This window comes from Mesitornis unicolor, unplaced genomic scaffold (genome assembly GCF_000695765.1).
Source record: "Mesitornis unicolor isolate BGI_N332 unplaced genomic scaffold, ASM69576v1 scaffold20439, whole genome shotgun sequence".
In the NCBI taxonomy this organism is placed as follows: domain Eukaryota; kingdom Metazoa; phylum Chordata; class Aves; order Mesitornithiformes; family Mesitornithidae; genus Mesitornis; species Mesitornis unicolor.
In genome coordinates this window covers 40,039-65,839 of record NW_010206811.1, presented here as the reverse complement: position 1 = coordinate 65,839, position 25,801 = coordinate 40,039, and the positions used below count along the sequence as shown (strand labels likewise).

At 38.6% G+C, this 25,801-nt stretch overlaps 1 protein-coding gene across 1 annotated transcript in view; it reads right to left on the bottom strand.

Moving 5' to 3' along the window:
- LOC104546506 (ankyrin-2-like) overlaps positions 1 to 25,801 on the bottom strand; it is a gene marked incomplete at its 3' end in the record, with an annotated part of 70,546 nt that overhangs the window by 24,683 nt on the left and 20,062 nt on the right. Inside the window, exons 3-5 of the mRNA XM_010191915.1 lie at positions 21,644 to 21,742; positions 20,032 to 20,130; positions 3,689 to 3,787 (exon numbers count right to left, since the gene is read on the bottom strand). Of these exons, the coding sequence (XP_010190217.1) occupies positions 3,689 to 3,787; positions 20,032 to 20,130; positions 21,644 to 21,742 (297 nt within the window). The remainder of the gene's footprint in view (positions 1 to 3,688; positions 3,788 to 20,031; positions 20,131 to 21,643; positions 21,743 to 25,801) is intronic.

Sequence of the window (25,801 nt, the reverse complement as noted above, 5' to 3'; positions counted from 1 at the left end):
TTTCTTTCTGTAATAGAGATTAAATTCTGTAGAGTGAATTAAAAAGGGGTGAACAGCTGACGAAACAGCTGAACAGTAAAGATAATTCTGAGATTGGGGCTCCGTTAGGTGTTGAAATGGCTTAACGCATTTGCCTTTTGCTTCTGGGAACATGAGAGCAAATCCTGGATTAGAGGCCCCATGAAACTGAGCTCACCCTTACTCTTATTTTGTGTATATATACATATATATATGTATATTAGAGTGAAAGAAAATATAAAACAGAGAAAACAAAATATATGCAAAGGCAGTGCAAATTTCAATGCTTCAAAGACAAGATTATCAATTTGATTTCCACCACTATCTTCCATCCTTCTCTAAAAGGACACAACCCTTTCTGCATTCCCTCTCCTACTTCTGTGAAAAGCGCAGCTGACTGGAGCCCAGAGAAGACATTTCATTTCCCCGCCTCCCCATGTGAGAACAGCCAATCTGATGCCAAACAGAAGGTCTTTCTCCCTGTATTTCGGTAGTGTCCTCAATTCAGGCTGTCATCTCACCTTATTTAATATAATATTTCTTCATTCTGTTCATGAGACTAAATCTGGGCACTGTGAAAGCAGACAGCAGCTCACGCCATCCTTCAGTAACACGCAAATCATTAAAACCATCACCTGAACAAGACTCGAACCCAAAACTTAGATAAGTGATAAGGGGGGTAGACAGGCTTTACTTTCAAGGCTACAGAAGTGAGAACTGACCTTTCTGATGGCAGAAGACAGACTAGAACTCAGGTTCCAACTAGGAAGCAGCTGGCTTTTCTCTCACCCCGCCTTTTTTTTAAAAAATCAGACTATACTGTTGAGTTCCAGTGATGCCTGAAAGTCTGTGTTCAAGCAGGGGTCACATTAATTATAACCACCTTAGCCTCACAGTTACTGTAAGCTAATGAATGAATTCCCAGTGCACCTGATCACAGCCAGTAGAAGTTATTCAGTGAAAGGCTGCGGGCAGGTGACTGCTGGCTGCAGCCGGGCTGGGCTCCTGTGGAGCCACCATTCCACTCGGCTCCTTCACAAAGAGTCTGTTTCTGCCACGTTGCTTGGCAATCACACGGGATTTCATATTTCAGAAAGCTGCCATGTAACGTGATCGTCATGTATGCAGGCCACAGGGAATTATTTTAGGAGCTGTCATCAAATGGTACAGTATCCATTGAAAGGAGGGAAGCAGCTGTTAACAGTAGCAGTTCAGTTTAATGAAAAGAAGACTGAACATAAATGCACCATCATTTCAAATTCATCTGTTTGTGAAGACAGTCAGGAATGGCTAAGCTTCTGTACAGACTAGGGAAAAGTAATAAACATGAGCAAAAGCTCTGACAGGAGAGAAGCTTTTCTATTACTACTTCACATGGAACATCCATATCCATAGAGCAAACACAAAACCAACAGACTTTGCAGCACAGACCCTGTTTTTTTCTTTCCCTTGACCTGGAATAAAAGAATATTTGGCTGAAGAAGAACCAGAGAATCATTGAATAAGTTTGGGTTGGAAGGGACCTTTAAGGATCATGTAGTCCAATGCCACTGCAATAAGCAGGGACATCTTCAACTAGACCAGGTTGCTCAGTGCCTTGTACAACCTGACCTTGAACATTTCCAGCAATGGGAAATCTACCACCTCTCTGGTCATGCTGTTCCAGTGGTTCACCACCCTCACCATACAAAAACTTCTTCCTTATATCTAGTCTGAATCTACCCTCTTTTAGTTTAAAACTATTACCCCTTGTCCTGTCCTTTATAGGCCCTACTAAAAAGTTTGTCCCCATCTTTCTTATAAGCCCCCCCTTTAAGTAGTATTGAAAGGCCACAATACAGTCTCCCTAGAGCCTTCTCTTCTCCAGCCTAAACAAGCCCAACAATCTCAGCCTGTCCTTCTAAGAGAAGGTGTTCCAACTCTCTGACTATTTTTGTGGCCCTCTTCTGGACCTGCTCCAATAGGTCCATGTCTTCCCTGTGCTGAAGACACCAAAGCTGGACGCAATACTCTAGGTGAAGTCTCACCAGAGTGGAGTAGAGGGGCAGAATCACCTCCCTTGACCCGCTGGCCACATTTCTTTTGATGCAGCCCAGGATACAGTTGGCTCTCTGGGCTGCAAGTGCACATTGCTGGTTCATGTCCAACTTTTCATCCATCAGTACCAGTGAGACTTACTCCACAGGACTGCATTCCAATCCCTTCATCCCCCAGAACAAGAGGAAACAGAAAGAGCACAGTCCTCATTACCTAGGAGTGGTCCCCATTGCCCAAAATCCTCTCATTTGCAAAAGGAAGTTCTTATGATTCAGTCTCTCTTGAGATGGAGTCTCATCTCTCTTACTTTGGTGTCTGCCCTGCCTGCACTGAAGTTACTGCAGGTTTACAGCACTGCAGTTAAATCCAGAACCGAGCAATGAATACCATCCTTCTGCATATTTATAGCCGTGTAGTTTGGCAGTAGAAGGAAACTGTCCGAGGAGAGAACAGCACATGGCCTGCTAAGCTCATTGATGTGATCCTTGTTAGTCATTTGATTTCCAATTTACGCTAATCGCAGACAACAGTGAATATTTATACGTTACACTTAAAGTCGCAGACAACACTCAGAATGACAGCATCTTAGCTGGTCAAGGAGGCCCAGCAGCCATTGCTCCTCAGTTAGGGGAAAAGGAGCAGGAGGCTGGAGTAAACAAGCTCAAGGCCCCTTTGTTACCTGAATGGTTCTGTCAACCCAGTGCCACAGAGAGCCTACTCCAGTCACCACTTGTGTGCACCCACTTGCCTGTTGCCCACTCTTTCTCTCTATGCAGAAAATATTCTGAAGTCATCTAAAATCTCAAGTCCCAATATAAATGGAAGTTTGTTGACAACTAGTCAATGATACCAGTTTTTTTATATCATTTTATACTATACACAAATACCCTTCTGTCCTCATAGTCCTAATTATGGTAATCATATTATGTTCCACATGCTTTTCAGCTGGCTGACGAAGAAGCTGAAGCAAGCCTTCAACCTACCTTCCCCAGGAGACCCCTTATACAGCCAAGAGTGGCTGTAATACATGCTGTAATATTGTATTCACTGATTTTTGCCCAGATCTTATAATGCAAATGGAAAAGCAGAACAAAGATAGCACTGTTTCTCAGGTGATGGCACTTCTAGATGCTTCCGTTTTCATGGGCTTTGTCAAAGACATTGATCTGTTCAAATTAAATGTTGTACCTCTCCACTGAGCCTATGATTGACCTACTGTTCACTCCATTCCCTTGACAATACCACCTTGGCCTCCTATAATTTCTACAGCTCTAGGGACCTCTCTCCAAAGCCTTATTCATTTTTCAGAAAATTCTCCAGGAAGCTGAAAGGCGAAATGGGCACAAACTGAAGATGAAAATCCTGGCCTTGCTAAAGTCAGAGGAAATCTGTTTGCTGTAAAATTAATCAGGCTGAATTTCAACCCTTCACTTTTTACCACTTCCAGAACAGTACACCTTTGTCTTCTATGTGTGTAGAAAAAAAAGATAAGATTCATTCATTCAACTCATTAAAATGAAAGGGTGAAAGTTCTCAAAATACTCTGTTTGAAAAATCTTCTGACATTAAGCAATCTGAATATAAAGCCAAAGGAAAATAAAAGTGTGTGTAAAAAAAGAACAATGTACCTCACCTCAGTAGCTGTGCTTTGGTTGGCTCCATTCTCCAGGAGATATTTCACCACTTCAATGTGGTTCTCTTGAGCTGCCATATATAAAGGAGTAAAGCCATTCTAGGAAGAACACATGAGAAAATGAGGAAATTGAATATAGAAACAATAATGAATCCCAAATAAATACACAGCTAAAAATGCATTTGTGCTTCTTTAACTGAAATTATTTAAGTATGTAAGTGGAACAACTTTGTAATTTTGAACTTAATATGGAAGCAATTAATGCCATTTAAATCCACAAAACTCTACATGCTTTCACACTCATTTTCTTTTGACACACATTTTAGGGAAGCAATGCACACACTCATTATTAATACAGCTATTCCTTGCTGATAATGCACAAGGACTGTAAAGCTGGCAATAAAGTTTTATGAAAGCTGACAGGGAAGCAAGAGTTTCCTCCATTTATTACATTAACTTAACCAAAGACATCACCTCTAGAGACCATAAAGTCCATACCTCATGACAGGCTGAGCAGAGATGACAAAGGCTTAACATACCAAAAAAATTTTGTAATACATAAAACATTGCAAATCATCAAACATAAAGGAACTCAACCTTACAAAGTAACAACTGCATTACTGACCATGCAGTAAGTTTGTCTAGCATTTAATTATAAACATTCCTTAAAATGTCCTAGAGTCCTCAAAAGAATCTGGTTAAACATAGAATATTTTGGGTTGGAAGGGACCATTAAAACCATTACTCCTTGTCTTATCACTATAGGCCCTACTAAAAAGTTGTCCCCATCTTTCTTATAAGCTCTTTTTAAGTATTGAAAGGCCACAATAAAGTCTCCCTAGAGCCTTCTCTTCTCCAGGCTAAACAACCCTAACCCTCTCAGCCTGGCCTCATAGGAGAGCTACAAACTACAGGCAAGTTCATTAGAAACATAAGTCCTTTATTTCAAGTAAAATACTTTAATGCAAACAATTTTAATTAATTAGCTACAAAATCCTTATGAAAGAAAGTCACGGAAGCAAGCTGTCTGCCTGATTAATAACTTTCTTCTAAAAGTTTTTAGGATTGTTAAAAAGGCCTTACAAAATTCTTTAATATTCTGTAGATTACCATGTAACATAAGAGGATATAATAACCTATACTTCTGAAAACATTCTTCTGTCTTTGAATGGCACTTCTAGCTAAAACAAACCATAAACCAAACTTCAAACATGCAACTTTTTGTTTATCTTGCATGCTGTCACAATAAATTATAAGCTTAGGCATTTACAGAAGTCATCAGAATTAATGCAAATACTGTGTCGTGGTTTAGGGCTGGGCCGGACACTAAATCCTGGACAGACACTCTCTATTAACCCCTCTCCCCTTGCCAAAAGGGAAGATAAAAGAGAATAAGGGAGAGAGACTTTACAGGTTCGAAAATAAACAAACAGATTTAATTAAACAATAATACTAATACTACAGGATAAAATTGTAAACAGGAAAATAATGAAATATATACAAATATGTACAAATATATACAAAACCAATATAAAATCCTTCCCTCACTCTCCCCCCAATGACGAATACGTCACCAGAGACTCTGTGGAGCCAGGCACTGGAAAAGTCCCAGGCCAAACTCAGCAGCAGGTGGGAGCACGATGCAGAACACACAAATCAGGATCAGCGGCAGATGAACTAGCAGGGTTCTGCTCAGACCTTGGTCTCTGCAGGATCGAGACGGACAGAAGGGTCCGAGATGGAAGGGCTCCAAGATGGAAGAAGGGGAAGGTCGAGACCCTTGTGAACCCTCAGCTTTATACCGAGTATGACGTATGTGGGATGGAATACCTAGTTGGTGAGTTTTGGGTCCGCTTCCTCTGTGCAGACACGGCACCCATGATGAGACAACTGACCTTGAGCATATCTTCTAGCAGTGCTGTTTGGGAAAAACATGCTGCTAGTTTTCAGCAAGTTCAGCCACTTAAAAGAGACTGAGCTGAAAAGTAAAATCACTAAGTAGTTCTATTTAGCTCAAACTGGGACATATTGTGATAACTAAGAGCCTTGTTTCAGAGAAGCCAGTATAATTCTTTCTAGCAAACTTGCTGTGGAAACATTTCAGTAATTTCCTAATGAAATTAAGTCTCATTTTTCAGTCACTAGATAATAGAGTTGACTGTAGAACTGATGTTTTTACAACGCCCCTTGACATTTACAAATGTAGAAGATTGCTCAAGAAATAAATGTCATATATTTTGTGCATGTCATATGATATATGTCATATATGTTGTATCAAGTCTTTTAACACTGCTTTTCATAATATTCTGGCACTTCCATCAACAATCTTGGGACATATAATTTAAAAAAATACACCCAGAGAACAGATAACAGCAGTTTAATGCCAAAACTTTGGGATGTATTTTGAGTGGGGGTCTGTCTTTGGCAGGTATTATCCAGTATTCTCAGTAATAAGTTAAAGAATCGACATAAGTGCTCTTATCACAGTTACAGACAGCTTCAACAAGATGGTCTGCATCCCACAACAGAACCATAGTTTGAAACGTTTCTCTTACCCTGGAGAAAAGGGCTGGCAATGTAATGTAATTTAGTATGGACAAATATAAGTTTCTACACTATGGCACATAAACCAAACTATGCAAACAGAATGATAAGTTAAGAGAAGAAGAATGCAGAAAAGGACCCAAAGGTCACAGTGGTCTACCAGAGTGCCCCTGGTCAATGAGCGAATTCTGCAATAATAAAGACAATCATTGCTTTGGCATAAAAATAAAAAATCTATCTCCCTGGGGAAACTATTTTTCTTTGAGAAAAAATAGTAATTGGCATTGTTCAGTCTGGAAAGGGAAAATTGAAGGAAAAAAACATAACAGTCTTCAGAGAGGAGGGGAAAGGTCTGTTTTACATCTTCATGATGAATACAATAAAAAGTGCATAGTTTACAAAGGTTGCAGGAAAGAAAACTCAGGTTAGACATGAAAAAAAGCCTCTTATCAGTAAGGTCAGCCTGCACTGCATTTTGATGGGTGGCTTCCCTCTCCCCAAATCACTGCTAAAACCAGGCAGCAAAATGAAGGCACAAGCTAGGCAAAGGAGCCAGCCTCTTCCATGTCCTCTCTGGGGCTGGGAGGCCAGCGAGTTGGGGTCTGTGCTGGTCTCCTGGTTGCTCCTCAGACAGCTCTTTAACAGGGCAGGGAAAAGAGGTCTCATCACCGTGTAAAATGTAGGAATGCTGTTCAGTGTGTAATGAGGAAAGTGCAGAAGGGCAGGGGATTGCCGAGTGTAGGGACTGAGCTGGCAGTGGGAATTACGAACAGATTAGTTTGGTTTTGATTGCACTTGGACAGAATAGCAGAGAGAAAACTGCAGGTAACCAAGCTGGCTCACTCGTTCAGTTTTCCTTCCCACTACAGAAAAAAACAAAATGGCAACTACTAGCTATAGCTAATAGTGATTTTACACCCACCTAATTATTATTTTAATATTAAGTCTAATGTAGTATTTCTTTAAATGGTAATATGTGCCATTTGTAAAATCGCTCTAGTATTGAATATTTCATGGATGAATAAAAGGATCACACAGACTAATATAAAATTGGGGAATATTAAAATTTCCCAGAGTAAATCAATTTTCTTAAAAGCTTTGACGAATCTTTTTTTTTTTTTTTTTAATCAACTGAAGTCTCTAGTTCTGGAACAGAATCAGGACAATAAATCCTGGATTAGGAGACTATAAACAATACATATATGACTCCATGACCGTTTAGTACCAAGAAGTACTAAATGCTTTTCCGCACAGAGATCCAGAATAGTGCCTATTATATCAAGGATATCCTCCTCATGTGCTATAATCATACCTTAAACTGCAGCAATCAGGGGTAAGAAAATTCTTGCACATAAAATCAAAGCCTTTTTTTTCTTCAAGCTTCATTTACAGCTCAAAACTACTGTATGTATTTTCTAAAAATCTGGCTTATTTAGGAAATTGCAGCAGCATGCTGAGGTCTATATGCAAAACTGCCTACACCAGACATACTGAAAAAGCTGCCCCTGAATTTCTCACCCTGGCAAGGTCAAGCCTGACTTTTTCCACTGGCAGGGTGAAGTTTGCTTCCTCAGCAAAGAACTGATTTCAGAACTTCTAATTGTGGTGTTCCTGACCTCAACACTGCCAGCTCTTGGCCAGAAAATTCCTATTTTAGGATTCCAAATATTACCCCTCTCCTTGGCAGAGCTCTGCCCAGTGGGATGACCTGGTAGCCCTGCTGGAGCCCTTCCTTCTCATTTGTCCACTGAATCCCAGGACTTCCATGCCTCCTCCCACTCTGCACAGTTTCTATGATGTGTTTGTTTGTCTGTCTCCTATATAGCAAGATTTTGTCTTTCTCAGTCAGTCCTGCAGTTAAATGGAAATGCTCACAACAAAAGCATAACCTTCACTTTGTTCCTTTACTTTTTTAAACTAAAATCCCCTTCCCAGTTTTTCATCTTTTTGTTTCAAAGAACTGTCTGCCAATACTGTTTCTCTGTTCTGCTTCTAGAGATACTTCAAAGCTCAAAATCCCAGATCTCTGCAAATTGAAGAAAACATGCTTTCATTAGACTTCTGTTTCACTACCCCAACGTATTTTCTACGGAATCCAAGACATTCTGGTTAATGATTCTCTATGGATGTATTGTAAAGGAGACTGATTACCCCCTCACCACCTTGTTTTTTATGAACCCATACTGTATAAACACAGACCAGAATTAAAGTAAAAATACAGAGTGTGGTATATGTGACCTGGAAAAGGAGAAATGCACTTTATTTTGCCTTCTCTAAACGCCCAGCTGTGTACTTATGTTTAGATGTTGTGCATCATCTGAAAAATATAAAATAATTTTGTAATGATATGTAACATTCACTTTCAAACAATGATTTCATCAGAGTATTTGTAGTGAGGACAGAGTACTCAGATTTTATTATCCTCACAAATGTATACTGCAAGATGTTTACTGCTAAAATGTAAAGTTATAATGAGAAATTAACGCTAAATGAATAGAGTATATTTCATACTCCATTCTTTCTACTACAGTCACTGATTTACTTGCTAATTGGCAAAAATGAGCAGCTCTCAATGATTCTTCAAGCTATTAATGCAAATTGGCAAGTCTTTATATGACTCAGAATTTGTATCATTAAATTTTGCCCAAGCCCTCATGAAGAACACAGTCTGAAGATGCAGAGGGATTATTAGAGCATTTAGAAAATCATACAGTTGTATAGCTTGGTTTAGCTTAACTTTATGGCAAGCTTTCAAGGAACCGCATTCTTTACATGCAGTACAAAATGACCAGAAGCACACATCTTCCAAAGTCTGATTTAGTAGTCAGTGCATTTGAATGACTAGCCTACCCATGCTTGTCTATGAAGATGTGGACTTTAGTGTCTATATACCTATAGTATCTATATACCATATATCCATATAGATATATTCATACTGATAAGAGAAAGAGAGAAAGTAGAGATATATTAGCTTTTCTCTCAGTTTGCCTCTTTGAAGATGACACATGAGAGTAAGCAACATGTCCTATGATGAAGTAGCTAACCTAAACCCAAACTAACATATCTATTTTATTTTAAAGGCCTCCAAGAACTGTTTAAGACTATATTAGAAGATCATTGAGAATGCTAGGGAAGAAGAGACAGCTGACATCTAATGCAATTGTTCACATACAGCAAGTGCTCATTCCTACTTACTCTTCAAGATGTAATTACCAGTAAGAAGGTCAACACAATCAGCAAATTGTCTGACCCAGACCAGTTGTCTCCTCTGCCTCTCCGTCTTACTGCATGAGTTTTTGGTTTGGTGTTTTGATAGGCTTTTCCACCCAATTTTGCTTCATATCGAGGAAGCAAAAAAGTTTTTTACTCAAGGTCATAAATGAAAACCAAGTTAGGCTTTTTCTGTAACCTTTAATTCTGCAACTGCACTTCTCAAGCAACATTCAGAGAAGATTTTGTGCACAAAATACTGCTCATGTATAAGCTTGGTTTCCTTTGGGTCACTCTATATCCTGCATAGCACCTGGCACATAACCTAACCTGAGGGAAGCCTTTGTGAAATTGCTCTACCTTCCTTCCTGTGCCTCCTTCCCCTTCTGCTATTGTTAGAATTTAAGCCAGCCCCCAAAAGGAACAGATACTGGCACAAAGGATGAGACAAGAATGAGACAAGGGTAAGACTAGCTTACATTACTCATGATTACTCATTAAACAGCTCACATAGATTATAAAATCTTCTGATTTATGGTCATGTGTTAATATAGCATTTTACGCAGTGAGATTGTGACAATTTCTGGAGCCTTTCAGTTCAATAACTGTTCCAGGATTTTTCTACTCTTCAGAATATTGATCAACTTCAACAAAACCTTTATTCAACGACATACAATTAATCTCCCTGTTTTCCCCATTCTTCCACAGATACTAGCCTAAACCAGTGACATCTACATCTCACCTTAGCAGTTAGAAGAAGGTAAGTCTACCTTCACTGTTTCCTTTATCTCAGTCTTCAGTAATCTCCACAGGAGAGGAAATAACCATTCCAGCGAAGGAATCTCAAATAGGAGAATGTTATGCAGGGAAGGAGAAGGATCAGAGGCAATGGGCACAAACTGATATACAGGAGGTTCCCTCTGAACATAAGGAAACACTATTTTACTGTGAAGGTAACCAAGCACTGGCACAGGCTGCCCAGGGAGGCCATGGAGTCTCCATCTTAACAGAAGTCCCCTGGACGTGGTCCTGGGCAGCCTGCTTTAAGCGGCCCTGCTCGAGCAGGGAGATTGGACAAGATGACCTCCAGAGGTCCCTTCCAACTTGAAATGTTCTGTGATTCAGTGAGAAATCCCCTAACAATCCAAGCAATTAATTTTAATCAAAGAAATAGGAGAGTTACAAATAAATGCAACACTGCAAGTTACCTTAAGAACACACATTGTGATAGAATCAACGACACCACAGTTCTGGGAACTTTGTTGTGTATTACGCTCAGAGCGTTATTTTCAGTCAGTCTAAAAATAAACTCTTCATAAGAGGATTTTATCTTAGAAGGAGAGATTCTCTGCCTAAAAGGGTGAATTAAGGATAGATCAAAGTACCTACTTTAACTTTTAAAACTATTTTTTGCTAGCTTACACCAAAATCTGGAAGTTTTCTATAGTGTAACTTTACTAATTATTCTCATTTCTCTTTCTTTTCCATTAAAATACATTTTCTATAAATCAATCATGTAATCCGTATTCTTTTTTAAGAAAAAAAATCTCAGAAATAGTTGGACTAGTGCATCTATATTTAAATTCAAGCAAATATGCAATTGTCAAATTTGTGAAGATATGCTAAAGGGAAATTCACACCATTTAATTTTAAGTTGCCAAATTAAAAGTGCCTAGGGAGTCTCATTTTGTCATACAGTCAAGGGAAAGTGGGCTACTCTAAAGAAAGACAATATTTAAATCATCTTGCTCAATCGACAGTTTAAGCAGCATAAAATTGAGAATGCAAAGGTGAATAGAATGAAACTACCCTTTATTACATCTATGACTAAAGAGGATTGTTTACTATCAGAACTAGAACTCTAAATATTGATTAACTGTATAATACTATATACATTTAATTTTAGAGGTTTTTTAGCCAATAACTCTATTTAAACTGATGTATTTTACCAGGCTTTCACAAGCTGAAAACAACTAAAACACCTGGAAACTACTGCATGTTTTTCTCTGGTGAGTTTGTAGTGCCTCTAAAGCATTCAGATCAGTGCTGCTGAGGTGTGACACATAATACATTCATACTGCTTGATTTTATCTTTAAATTATTTATCATAAGAAGATCTATTTGTATAAAATGTACCACTGCAATATTCAGAAGACAGTTCAATATTTGTCTATACATTCTCCTTGAGACCCTAGCAGGAGTTTGATTCTACTTCAACCACAAGGAGATGTGTTAAAACAACACCAGTACAAAAAAAAACAATTATACCTTTGAGAAGTGTAATTCATTTCAAGGTTCTTTCCTTATTCTGAGAGAAGTTATTTGCTTCAGCTTCACATCGGGCTCAAACTTGAGAGACTGGGGAGGAAAGTGTGCTCTGCTCCCCCCTTGTCCTCCTGCCCCTCTGACTGCACTGTTCCCCAGCAAGTGCTAGCTAATCATTTATGTGACAATCCCTACATTCATTACACACAGCAGATGCTGAGGCCTGCAGGGCCCCATAGACTGAAAAGATGAAAGCTGAGAAAAGCATTTAGGAAAAAGGCTAGAATTACTGGATTTAGGGAGTCTGAGGACTCTACTTTATTGGGTCAGTTAAATAAAAAAACAAAACAATGTAAGAGTATTTACCTGTTTGAGATGACAGATCATAAAAATAATTTGCAATTTTTTTTTTAATGTAGTGATACAGAAGTCTACACTGAAGATAGTACCACCCCTTCATCTGTCTCACTAATTCCCTAGTAATATAAATAGTGTTTTTCACTGTATACTTACACCACTGCAATAATTATAAAGCCTATGGATAAATGATGTCTGGGTTTGTCATGAACTAAGGAAGTTCATTCATAAGACATCACACAGAACTCCAACTGCAACATGAGGTACACGATACCTGTTGCCTCATAGTTACGAGAACATCTCTCCTGGGAAGTGTATTTTAATGTAAGTCACTTCCTAGCTCGTACACCAAAGTTAAAGACCACAAACATTCTATTTTAGCAGCTTCAAATATCACGAGTTTCTCTGCAAGAACACTGAAGCAACAACACAACCAGCCAGAAATCAAGATGTTCTGTGCATTGAAAATGTCATTTTTATAAAAAAGACAACCTGTAATAGAAACTGAGCTGATGGAGAATAATGGGAAGAGAATAGATTAGTCATGAACAAAAAAACAATCTTGGTACTGGACATCGGTTGGGGCCCAAAAGCTTAGACAAGGCAGAGTCTCACATTTGAATTCTGGGCAGTTGTCCAAAACAGCATCTGAGGTTTGCCTTCCAAACATGGTAAAGTAACAGCAGTATTAAAAACAATTTATTTTTCATATATGGTTGAGGGCTGTAAGGAAGACAATATTGCAATAAAATTATAAATAAAATGTTTGTGTTTATTCGGTTGTGACTCAGTTATATCTATACTCTCATAAATGTATGCAGATAACATTTCCATCGGCTGGTTCTTATCATCACTAATTGTCTCTTTACAGTACGGTGAAATGTGGCATGTTGGTCTGGTGAACCCTTGCCTTCCAGCTGGCATGTTGGTTTATTGCAGGCTCCTAAAGTTTATGCATTTTAAGAATAAATATTACAGGCCACTTCTGTATCACATTACTGGCTGAAAAAAACACTATTTGTTTAAATGATACTTTTTCAAGTTCTGACCTGCACCGCTGATATTAGAGCCTTTCATAGCACTTAAACAGAGACTGCAAGTTAGCAAAATAGACTACGATGTATGTTGTAAATATTTTCAGTTTGTTCTCAGTCTGTGTTGGTTGAGATCCTCATACATTCAGTTATTTTACAGCTGCAGCTGGGATCCCACAGACACACATCAAACTGGCTCCATACCCTCCTTTCTTCTTTAAGAGCCCCTGATCCACAGAGCAGCTTTTGAGAGAAAGCCAACCATACCTCCAGATCATCAGGCTGCTTCTTCTGCAGGTGACACCATAAACCCAGCATTCTCACAGGGTTATTTTTCCTTTAACTGTATTAATTATTTGACAAAATGGGGAAGTCTCACATGAATGCTCTGGTATCAACAACCATTACCTTGTGTTCACTCTATGTTATCCTGTAATTCTGTGTAAGTCTGCCCATGCACAGGCATCCTGCTCAACTTCCACTTTTGTGGTTGCCTGAGATCATACTTCAAGATCAGGAATAAGGGTTGTTTATCATCAACTGATAATCACTGTAAGAGACAGGCAGCTGAAATTTGGACTAGCTTAAAGGAGGATGAATACATTTATCTGTTTTTTCATTGTTCTTAATGTATTACTTTTGTTTACATCTCTCAAAATCCATATAATCCTCCAGAAGGCATTTCTTCCTTTTTTTTTTCTCTCCAGTGAAGAGATAATAGGCCTGATCCTTTATTACATTAACAATTATAAACTGCAGCTAAATTACTTCTCTTGATATACAGCAGCTAAAAATCTGGCTCACTAAATATACTGATATAAAAGCAGAAAGCCCAGTTGGTGGAAATAAAACCTTTTGCCATAATGGAGTAGGAAATACTTTGAAAAATATGGTCCATTCTGAAGGTAAGATTATCTTTACAAACCACAGGGAGAGCAATCTCTGGTAAAGCAAATCCTAGGGCATCCTGAGAGAGAAAAGCTGATCACATCCCTGAGCATCATCTAAATCCTCCCTTTGCTTTTGTGGTAACACTGAATATGGACATTCAACAAGCGCTCTTATAGCTCATTTTTGGGTAAGCATATTGAGGCTGGAAATACTATGCTACTCTAAAGATTGCTTTAATCTGATGAATAGTCTGGATAAGAATACTCTAGCAAACACGATAGTGTCTCCTATGTGTTGAAACAGGAAGCGCTAACTGTAATGGGGGCAAATTTAAACAAAAATATTTCTTGGCTAATGTGTTTGCAATGAGCTTAGAGAAGGATATAGAGGAAAGGAAACCAGAGGGCTTTTAAATAACGAGATCAGCTTGGGGGAGGACTGATTTATCTAATCCTTGCTTTCTGTATCTGGGTCACTTTAAATAATCTGATGATTAAAAGGTAGCTCCTCCTTTTGTGAGGACCCATAAGTGAAACAGTGGTCAAAGCACAACCTTAGCACCTAACAGGGAACACACTCTCTTCTAAACTCAGGTGCAGAAATTTTAAAATTGAAGGGAATAATTTCTTTCTTAGATGACTCCAGGATATGATAGTTCTCTCACAGTTACTGTTAACAGGAGCGAATTCTATTTCCTCATTTTGTCTTTTAATTTTCGGCTCTTTGTACCTCAATCACTTGACATTTGTCAAATGACCTCATACTATGAGATGCAACTGTTTCCACTAGGCAAAATCTTTTTTGACTTTATTTGGAATAGAGGAAGGTCAGGACAGATCCATTCCGTAAGGTACGTGTGGGCAGAATAGCTCAGCATCATTGCCCCAGGGGACAGCCTACAGGTAGACTTAGCTATTAAGATTACTGCAGTAGGGGTATCATCACGCTTGGCAGCCTAATATTCCAGTTATCAGACATCTCTGATGCCTACACAGGAGTCAGATGTTACAATCTGACTTTAAGAGAAAGTAATAGAGACAAACAGTATTACTGAAGGGAAGGGTTGGACTGACTAAATCTGGTGATGTTTCTCCCACTTGGGAAAAAAAAAAGATCAAGAAATGGCATAAGAATTCCTAATAAGTCACAAAAATAGACACTCATCGAGAGGAAGATTACAGAAAAGAATTACTGTTCTACTGCAGAAGCAAAAATTAAAAATAGTTTGGGGTAAGGAAGTAATCCAGTTATGAAAGGAGGGTATCACTGGGCTCACTGACAGTGTGTGATGGGGGGAAGGAGAGGGGGGTGACGGGGGGGCAGAAGTGGCCAGTGCCACTTTCATGATTCTGCATAATGAAACATTTCAATGGCCCCTGAAATTCCCCACTGAAATTCTGAAGTACCTACAGGATCATCCACACAAGTGAATATATATTGCAAAAGATCACATCATTCCATGGGCTGACCTTCCTCTGCAAGGAAATATAATCAAAACTCAAAGCAATAGCCTGGACCATCCCCAGTAGACCTGTTACCCACTTTACATTATAGTTTGTACCTTCCAGTCCACAGACAAGTTTTTATCTTATTAATGAGTGAAGCTGGGTCAGATCCATACATGATCAAAAATCATGGTCAAATCAAGAAGAGAAATTGCAGAAATCGATTTCTGACTTCATGACACATATCTAGATCTGCTCACCAAACCATAAGCAGAGTCAACCAAGTGAATGTTTTATAGATATTCATTATATAAATATATTTTCTCCAGCAATACTTGTAGCAAAAGGCAATTCTAATTGAGCCAAACAATTGCACGCTTTCCAAACTCTAGGTGGAGGTATGCCAAAAAGGATCAGCAACTTCTAGATCTTGCTGGCCATTTCTAGGTTTGCCCTCATTTCAACATTTGCCTGAAACATACTCAAGGAAGATGTCAGCTCTCAAATGATATGTGTGCAGGTGAAAGAGGAGTCATTCAATTAGTAATCTCTGTGCAATTAGGCTTTGAATCAAAATAGAAATTACTTTTCTAAAAATAGAAGTGGTGACACTCAAAAGTGGTGCTCAAAAGAACAGGTTTTTTAAAAGAGGAAGATGAACAAAATAACAGCTCTGAAGGCCAACATGAAACTGAAGGGCAAAGCAAAATGATCTAATAGAAAAACAAAATCGATAAAATCAAAGACCCAAATGCTTAACAGTCTTAGACAACACAGATGAGGTTTGTAATCTCAGTGGTTACAATGTCTTTAATAGCCTCTTCTGAGATAATTCTGTTATTTTTGTTGTTGCAGGGAACTGGGTGTTCGCAGGGAACCAAACAGTATGGTGTTTCAGATGTCACTTGTGGTAAGTTTTGATAAAGGCCAGTGTGTTTATGTACTTTAATGGAGAAAAAGAAAGGAAAAACAGTAAATTGAACAAGTTAGAGTTGAAAATGCTCTTTTATCTATCAGTTTAGCATCAGTAAAGAAATTTTGTTACTATGGCAAATTGCCATCACTGGAAATTAGAATAACCTTGAGAGATAGCAAGCTCTTTAAAGAGGAAGTTATGGAGCAACCTGAGCAACTTCACTGGCATTGAATCAGTACCACCAAATGGCATTTAGCAGGGGCCTAAAAAAAATAAAGTGTGAAATAACAGAGATGTCAAGGAGATGATGTATTGTACCCTTAATACCAACAACTGTTCCTAAAAGATTTAAGAGTGACAATATAGCATCTATTTTCAAAAATTAAATTGAGAGAAAATGTAACAAAGAGAAACTGACCATTTTAGTCATAATTTCCTTTATCAATTTTACCTTTAATTTGTATTTTTGTGAATTTCTGACTTTCTCAATTGAGCTCTCTCCTGATATGATTTTGTTTCTTCTCTTTTTTGTGAACTTATTTATTGACTATGACACATGTGATTCTTCAGCATGTCAATGCAATCTTGAGTAGAAAGACAGCATTCATTATCTGCATGCATTCATGGGGCACAGCAAAATTATTTTTTTTTATTTAATCTTCCAAGGGAAGCTGCTGGCAAATCAGTATTAGAACCAAATTCTTAGGAATCTGCTCAGAGCCCTGACTAAAATAAAATACATCCTTTTAACCCATCATATAGGCAACGTTTGTTCATTCATATTCAAATTACTAACGACGTGGGAATATGTGTGTGAATACTCACACACAAATACTATTCAAAGTGTTGAATATCAAATTATGTCATACAAGTGCATTCAACATTTACCAAAAAGAAGATAGATTTAAGTCATTCACCAATTCCTCCATGCGCAGTTGTATACTGATGTACTACTGACAGTGCTTTGTCCAGGAAAGCTTATGACAGAGTGGTCCCTACCAAGGGACACCTTCCACTGGAAATTCCCCCTCAGCAGCAGCGGCAAAAGCCTCTGAAAGCCAGACTGCTCCCGTAGCAAGTAGAGGCGGGAAGATTGGGCCAAAAAGACTTAACACAGAAACTCTACTGGGAAATGGAGCTCCAGAAGACTGCTGCTACCCATGTTGGCCCTTTACACCTTTCATGGCAGAAGCAGCTGCCACCCAGATCACTGTGGCTGCCTGTGGCAAGGCCAGAAGGAGCTATCTGGCCACCCAGCCTTCAGCTGCTCAAGCAGCTATTATCCATCTCTGCTGGAAAAGAGCAGCAGACCAGAAAGACACAACCAAAAGGCCCCCACAGCTGGATCAGCCTGCATTAAGGACTCACACTCCAATTCAAGGGGACTTGCTTAATTAAGAAAACACGGCACAGATCCAGGGCACATATATCACAGCAGTTTGAATTCATCCTGTCTGGAGGCAACTAGTGAGCAGTAGTGGGGAAAAAAATGCCCTCCATCAGATTCATTCAATTAATTCAAGTAGCAAATGCCTGTTAACAGGTCTGTGTACACTACACAGGACATCCAATGCTAACAATAAATATGTTTAAAACTAGAATGGTGTATAAAATAATAACCATGAAAACAATTTCCAATTCTGGCAGCATATTTGTTTTTTAAATTTAGAAAACTTCATTTTTTTTCCACCATAAATAAAGCCTTTATAAAGACTTCTTGAGGGATAATGCTTTCTGAAAGAATAATTTTTACAATTATTTCTCTTATCATACTCAAAATCCTAACATTAAAGACATCACTTTATCTTCTTATACACATGAAAGGCTGTAAAATGTATGCAGAAATGATCCATTTAGGTCATTATGAAAGGAGTTTCCTAAATTTTTGAGCAATGGGTTTACAACATTTCTTATCTTGAATGGAAGTAGAGCATGGGGAGTAATAGGCCATCAGTTGTCCTAAGAGACATCTTTAGCAGTTGCTTTGGGGTAAAAAGCAAAATAACGAAAATATTTTTAAAATCTTGGTGTCAGCCATCTTAAAGATCTTTTCAATTTATCTCTCTTGTCTTAAAACATAATGAAGGTACAGAAAAACGTATTTTTCTTAGAAACTTTTTGATCCATTTCCTGCCTTCTACTTTACACTGTCCATCATAAATCTGTAACAGCAAAAAAACTCTCCAGGTCCCAGTTTCCCAGATCTGGACAAGCAAGTTGTACAGCTAGCTAGAATTAGGACAGACCGTGCCAAATCAAAACCTTTTACAAAATTTGTGTTCTTAATGATCAAGGAATGTGCTACAGAACAGGACTGAGAAACGCATCTCACATAAGCCCAGATATGCTTCCTGAAACTCGCTTTAACTGAGGTAGTTCCTAGCTGCACTGTTAAATCAGATCACTCTCTTCTTGTTCCATTCATGCATCTCAGCAAGATTAAGCTAAGGGCCATTATCCTGCCTATAGACAGTAAGTGCCAGGAAAATTTAATTTGAAACTAATCTACCCCTGAAGCCTGACTTGTTTTCCTTGTCATTTCAGCTCACACCACTACTGCAAAATGGTATTTGTGGTCATTGAATGACGCACTAGGACTCAAGTTGAAGACTGTTCGTTAGCTCAATGATTTACTTCTGAGAATGTCACAAGCTGACTAGATGCTTCAGAAAGATGCAGTTTCTTATCATATATAGTTCTCATCTATACCATCTGTTCGGTTCTTCATAGCTACACAGACAGTTGCCATAGTTAAGGTAGCATTTACAAACATTACTAATTTGATTAAATTATTTATTTGATAAACTGTTCCTAGTCCTAACCAGAGGAAATAATAGGTATATCTAATATGTGTTAGGGTAAATTGGTCAATTAATCTGCACTGCTAATAGTGTGTCTGTTTGGGAGGGAAGAGGAGATGGTGACAGCTCAGAAAAGAAAACATCATCTATCTAATTTGCAGTATGTTGTTCAGTTCCAATCTAGCACATGTTGTTTACAGCTCTGAAACTACAGCAGACAGGCAGCTGCCACCACACCCTTGCCCAAACCAGGGAGAAAAGAACCAGCCACCAGTCAGTCTCTGCAACATCACCACGTTCTCTGGTACATTTTGGAAGAGCAGACAAGCTTCATGTCAGTGGAAATAACAGGGCTGTCTTTACAGTTGGTTTGCCTGCCAGGACAAGGTGAATCTCCCCAATTCAAATGTACATTCCAGACTTATGATTTAAATACTTCCTGATTGCATGAAGAATGAATTCAGAAGCCTGGAGTAAGTTATCTGCAAATTTTTTGCCAACAAATAACCATGAAAAGCAACTGTATAAGTCAAGTATTTGAGAAATTATCTTCTTCATTACTGCTCACTAAATTCAAGACAAACATATGAAGTAATACAATTACACTTTGAAAAATTCCTGAAATTTTATTAAAGCACACTAGAAATTCCTAAAATATTTCAATCAACAACAATGTGAGTTCCTGTAGCATACAATGAGTATATAACAGCTGAAATTTGTTATTTGCTTTTATTCAACTTACCAGTGAATGCTATGGAAGCCTCAGTTGGACTGATTTATCAGGCTTGGATGTCTGGAATCACTGCATAACATCTCAAAACTATCTCATAAAATTCCATAAAATAAGTTTTAGAAGAGAGAAAGGAAAATAGCATCATACCTGAGACTGTGCATTAATATTGGCTCCTTCCTTAACCAGAACTTTGACAACTTCAGCTTGTCCTGCTAAGGATGCAATGTGCAGGGCTGTATTCCCTTTCTGTAATAGGGAGGAAAAAAAAATGAAAGATGTCACCCTTCTTCAGGAATAATTTCAAACAGCAGTTCTTTACAACATTCATTTTCTGAGTAGTTTTACCTTATAGTTCCATGATGTTCCTCAAACATCACAGAGGCTAGAACTGGTAGTTGCAGCCATGAAGATTTATTGAGTGGTTGCATAACCGTAACATCTTAACATAAATTTTGAGTGAAATTACGGAATGTGACCAAGGCATGGGACAAAATTCTAGGTTAAGTTTATTACAGGCTAACAGATTTTTTTCATTCAGATCCAGAGATCATGTCCCATAGAAGGCAGCTAAAATGTACGAGTCCTAAAATTCAAGCTATGAATCACATGTAAAATGAGATTTCCTAGTACAAGACCCAAAAGGAAGATCTGGCTGTTAAGTAACAGAAACCAACCTTTTAAATGTAGGAGATAAACCTTTTTTCTCTTCTTTAATTGGCATAAAATTAAAATGCATATTTCTGAAAGGTGTCGTCTTTAAGTTCAGAGATGCACTGCACAAAAAAATTAATCTTTCACAGAACAGCACCAGTGTGGTAGACCACTGCTTTTGTAAGAGCCTTGTATGTTTTCCAGGCCAATCTCTCATCCTGGGAGCAATATTTAAATTGCTTTATTAAACAATCAAGGTTCATAAAACCAGAAAAAAACTCAAAGTCCTATCTAGAACTTGCTGGTTCTATCAACAGCTTTACTGAGGGGTGACTTAAAGATGTTTTTTAAGAAGGGAACTTCTGTTTTTCCATCAATGATAGAAATCACAAGTACAGCTAGAAGATTTCTCAGCTGAGGACTAAGCATTAACCTTGGTGGAGATCCTATGCATCAGAAATAATTTAAAAAAACCCAAACAAAACAAAACATAAACAAACAAACTAAAAAACCCCAACACCACTGGGTAACTGAATGTAAAGGCTAAGCATAGCCTTAAGACACTAGGACACTTAAAACACTAGGAATCAAACATTACATTTATTCAAGCCAACAAATCTGGCCTATCACAAGGACACAGACAAATAACACACTGATTGAATGTTTTGGACACACACATGTGTTTGCCTGCAAAAAGGCTGAAGGCAAAATAAATTATCACACAGGTGTTTTTTCCATTGTGCCCTTAAGGCTCTAGATATGATACAGTCAATTATCAGTTTTTACAGATTTGAAAAAATCTACTAGTTTGAACTATGTTCGGTCTCTATAATGGGGAGCTGTCATTTGAGGTAATGAAAAATTTGGCATTGCTAAAACCTTTTGATGCTTCCTTTGTAAACAGACTGTATAAATAATAATCTTTCCCCCTTCATTTATTACCAAGCTTCATCAAAGAACATGGACCGTAATAGAAATAACATTTTAAATATCAGTGAGGTATTTATATTACTATCTTATTTTCTACTTTAATAATTTTTTCCTAAATTTCCCCCATGTATTTGACTTTTTCTTTTTGTGATTAAACTTACAGACATGCATGCATTACCTTAGTGGCAGAATCCACAGCCGACCCTCTTTCCAATAATTCTTGTACCAGTCCCACATGGCCTTCTTTAGCCGCCAGGTGCAGAGCATTGAGTCCATTCTGTAAGCAAAAGGGCCTTATCAATTACAAATGTCAGTTCTGAAGATATACATTCCTACCTTTCCCTGGTATAAGAAGAAGATTAGTAGCTGGAATACCATTACATCTCTTAGCTGGCTGTCTACATAAGTCAGATATTTTGGACTTGGCTAGTTAAACCAAGGCACTGTGTGACAAACGTCTCCAGTAACATTTTTCGCATAGCAACAAAGACATCAGAAAAAACCATATTTTGCAGCCAGCAAGTATCCACAAGAGATTCCTTCCTTTCTGATAGTTTCACTTTTCCCTAGACTACTACCATGGGTATCTCCATGGAGCCCATTGTTTCAAAATCTGAGCACATATCTGCCTTCTATTTAGAATAATCTTATCTAGGCCCACAGAAGTCTTATCACCACAGAGAAATCACAGGAGTTAGCCAAATTTACACAGGATGTGCCTACTGAATCCGGATTATTCCAGGCTGATAGGATTCCTCTGATAATATTCCTCTGGGATAACTGGTATCAAACAGAAGATGAAAAGCTCAAGTAGACCAAAATGGTTGTTGATTATGCATGGTTTTCAAATTATATTGATCCTTGACTTAGTACACCTACTGGTTTCTGAGGAGCAAATTGTCACTAAACTTTGAGGTTTTGTAACAGGAAAGAAAAAACAAAATTAATTAAATAAGAGCTAGGGTTTAAAAAAAAAATCAACCTAAGAAAGCTAACATCTAAATCCCTTTTACATTAAATGGGAATAGGAAACTATCTCTTATGAATTCCAGCCATGGAAACTGTATCTTCCTCTTCCTAGTATCCCTGTTTCACTCAAGAGAAAAATATAAAATGACAGTCTATTGTCACTGAATTGCCAACCTATTTTCACAATCCTATGGTATTTTTCACAGTACACCAGGCAGGTGACAGCAACAGACACTGCCGTTGCCCTCAAGCATTCAGCTGTTTTCCATATTGCAAGCATCATAAGTGATACTCAAGTATCTGAGTAAATTGCAGCAAGTTTAGCATTGTGTAATTTTTACCACTTTAATTCTCGCTAAGCAGTTCATAGTTATTTAAATTACAAAACACACAAGCAGCTTTCTGTCTTTTTGTTTGTCCATCCACAGAGGCAGTTCAAGCTTGTAATTCCTAGTAGGATTTTAAAGCGCTTAGCACTTCACAGGAGGCATTTCATGGGAGTGGGTCCAATGGCTGCAGACGTGGCAATCTAAATGCATTTCTGAAGTAACTCCATTTAATTCTACATTCACATAGGCAGCACAGGCAGATTCTGTGGTCAAATTCAGAAGTACAACTGTGAGAAAAGTGAAGGAACTGAAGGAAGGATACATGCACAAGCTGCCAAAAGAAGAATACTCTTACACAGCCTGGAAGTTAGGAAACACTGATGAGAAATATGTGTTTTCAACTCCCATTATGTGGGTGAAGCAGCAGCAACCTGATTTTCCTTATTCCAGAGGAACACTCTTATTACTGAACTGCAGAGTCCAGGGGTGGCTATAGTGACATACTCTGGATCAAGGATATAGTTTTAGCCAAATTTATGTGGTAAGGTTGACCATAATCATCAAGATGAGGAACACAGTGATTTATTTTTTTTTTGCAGCCTGAAAACACTTCAGGAAACTCTAGTGTTTCTTGTTTTACTAAATAACCATAATTACAACCTACAGTAGTTGAAAGCTTTGAAACAGTATTTTGTGAGGAAACACAGAGCTCTTCTCATTGTTTGCGAACAAAGACCTGTTCTCAAATCTAATCTCATAGCTTCAGTCATCAACACTTTCTATAAGAGTATGAACAGTAACTTTGACTACTTACAGTTGTACATAGCTGACATATTGCTATGACATGTTAACCTTTTTCACTCCTAGCGAGCAGACTGATTTCCACAAACACCACAGAATCACAGAATGTTAGGAGTTAGAAGGGACCTTGAAAGATCATCCAGTCCAACCCCCCTGCCAGAGCAGGATCACAAAGACTAGGTCACACAGGAACGCGTCCAGGTGGGTTTTGAATGTCTCTAGAGAAGGAGACTCCACAATCTCTCTGGGCAGCCTGTGCCAGTGCTCTGTCACCCTCAAAGTGAAAAAGTTTTTTCTTATGTTCACATGGAACTTCCTATGCTCCAGCTTGTACCATGAGCCAGCAATGTGCCCTTGTGGCCAAGAAGGCCAATGGCATCCTGGGGTGTATCAGGAGAGGGGTGGTTAGTAGGTCGAGAGAGGTTCTCCTTCCCCTCTACTCTGCCCTGGTGAGACCACATCTGGAATATTGTGTCCAGTTCTGGGCCCCTCAGTTCAAGAAGGACAGGGAATTGCTTGGAAGAGTCTAGCGCAGAGCCACAAAGATGATTGAGGGAGTGGAACATCATCCTTATGAGGAGTGGCTGAGGGAGCTGAGTCTCTTTAGCTTGAAGAAGAGGAGACTGAGGGATGACCTCATTTTTGTAAAGGTCAAGTGTCAGGAGGATGGAGACAGGCTCTTCTCAGTGAAAAAAAAAAAACCAAAACAAAAATACAAAAAAAACCCAACTGCAGTATTGCATGACCTACATGAATTACGTGCACACACATGTCTCAAAATGCAAAAAGTTGAGGGCAAGCTTCTTTTTTAGTTTACCAAGTGCCGAAGTGTGGAGAAAGCAAGGTTTGTCCCACTGCTTAATCAGTAGCAATCTCTTAAAATATCTGTATTCATACTTCTAAGACACATATCTAAAGATACCACTTTAAGCAGCTGAAAGTTAATACTGTTGCATAGATAATGTAACTTTCTTTGCAACACATGGAATACAGTTCTTACTGTACACATTCAAATTTTGTAATTCCTTAACTAAAGCAAGCTGGGGAAGCAGTCGCAGAAGCAAGCACTGCACTTTAAATGCTGAGAGCCAGCATGACTGAAGCCTTAAAGCAAGCTTTGTTCCTTCACAATCAGAACCAATGCTGTAATTATTTCCCAACCCACATGGCTGATCCCTGCTACTTATGATGATGGAAGCTCAGATTTAATCAATGCAACTCCTCCATTCCTGTCAACTGGATTCTTGTATTTTAGAACAACAAAGGTTTCTGACACTTCCTTTTTTCTCTCTCATGCCTATCAAAAAGCTGTGGGTGGGGGGGGAGATTAAATTAGTTGTCTGCTAAGCAAAACTGTGCAGCATAGGGACTGCTCCTTCCCACAAAGCATACATGTATCATAACTGTTTCTTTTTGAGGCTTATTCGTAATTTTAACTCTCATAAAAGAACATAATATTAAGCCTTGCAAGCTTGGTTCTTCAAGTGTTACCCTGCAGAGCTTGATTTCCTCAGTTCTTTTTCTCCTCTACCACTGAGCTAGAGACGTCAACACTTCATATCCCGTAGAGTGCTACAAACATGCATACACATCACTACTGCTGACAGCACTTATTATAGTGTCACCCTACATATTTTCACCACATCAGAAAAGCCCACAGATTTCTTGTAAAGTCCTCAGAATCACCAACCTTTTCTAAGCCAACTAAATGTCAGTCACTTTTTTTCCGCAAGACTAAGTCTCACTACTGTTATCTGAAAATCCCTCAAGAAGTCCACGGTACTTCTGCCTTCGAACTCAGTTGCCTCATGGAACAGTCCTTGCATGGAATGGGAGTTTTTCAGCTGCTGCCTCGTGTGGCATCAATTCTGCTGTGCCATTTACTCCTGGCACATCTTATAACGACATTATACTATTCCTGCCTAACTCTATGACACGTAAGTGTCAAAGAAAACCGACCCCACAGAACAAAGGCTTCTTGGCAGAGCATCAGATCAATCTATACTCCAAAGAACCTTTTAAATCAGTGAAGTCAGCACTGCTACTAGAAGTGCTTCTGCTTCTCCTGCCCTCTCCTCTGCTCATTGCTATCTCCAGCACCTTTCTGCAGATTAGGTCCCTCAGTCGTTCACTATGAGGCTGCACGTGTGCTTCTGCCGATGCGGGAGAGGGCACAGCATGGAAGCATGATCACAAAGCCAGGGCAAAGCTTATTCTACAGTGGTACTGATTTATGT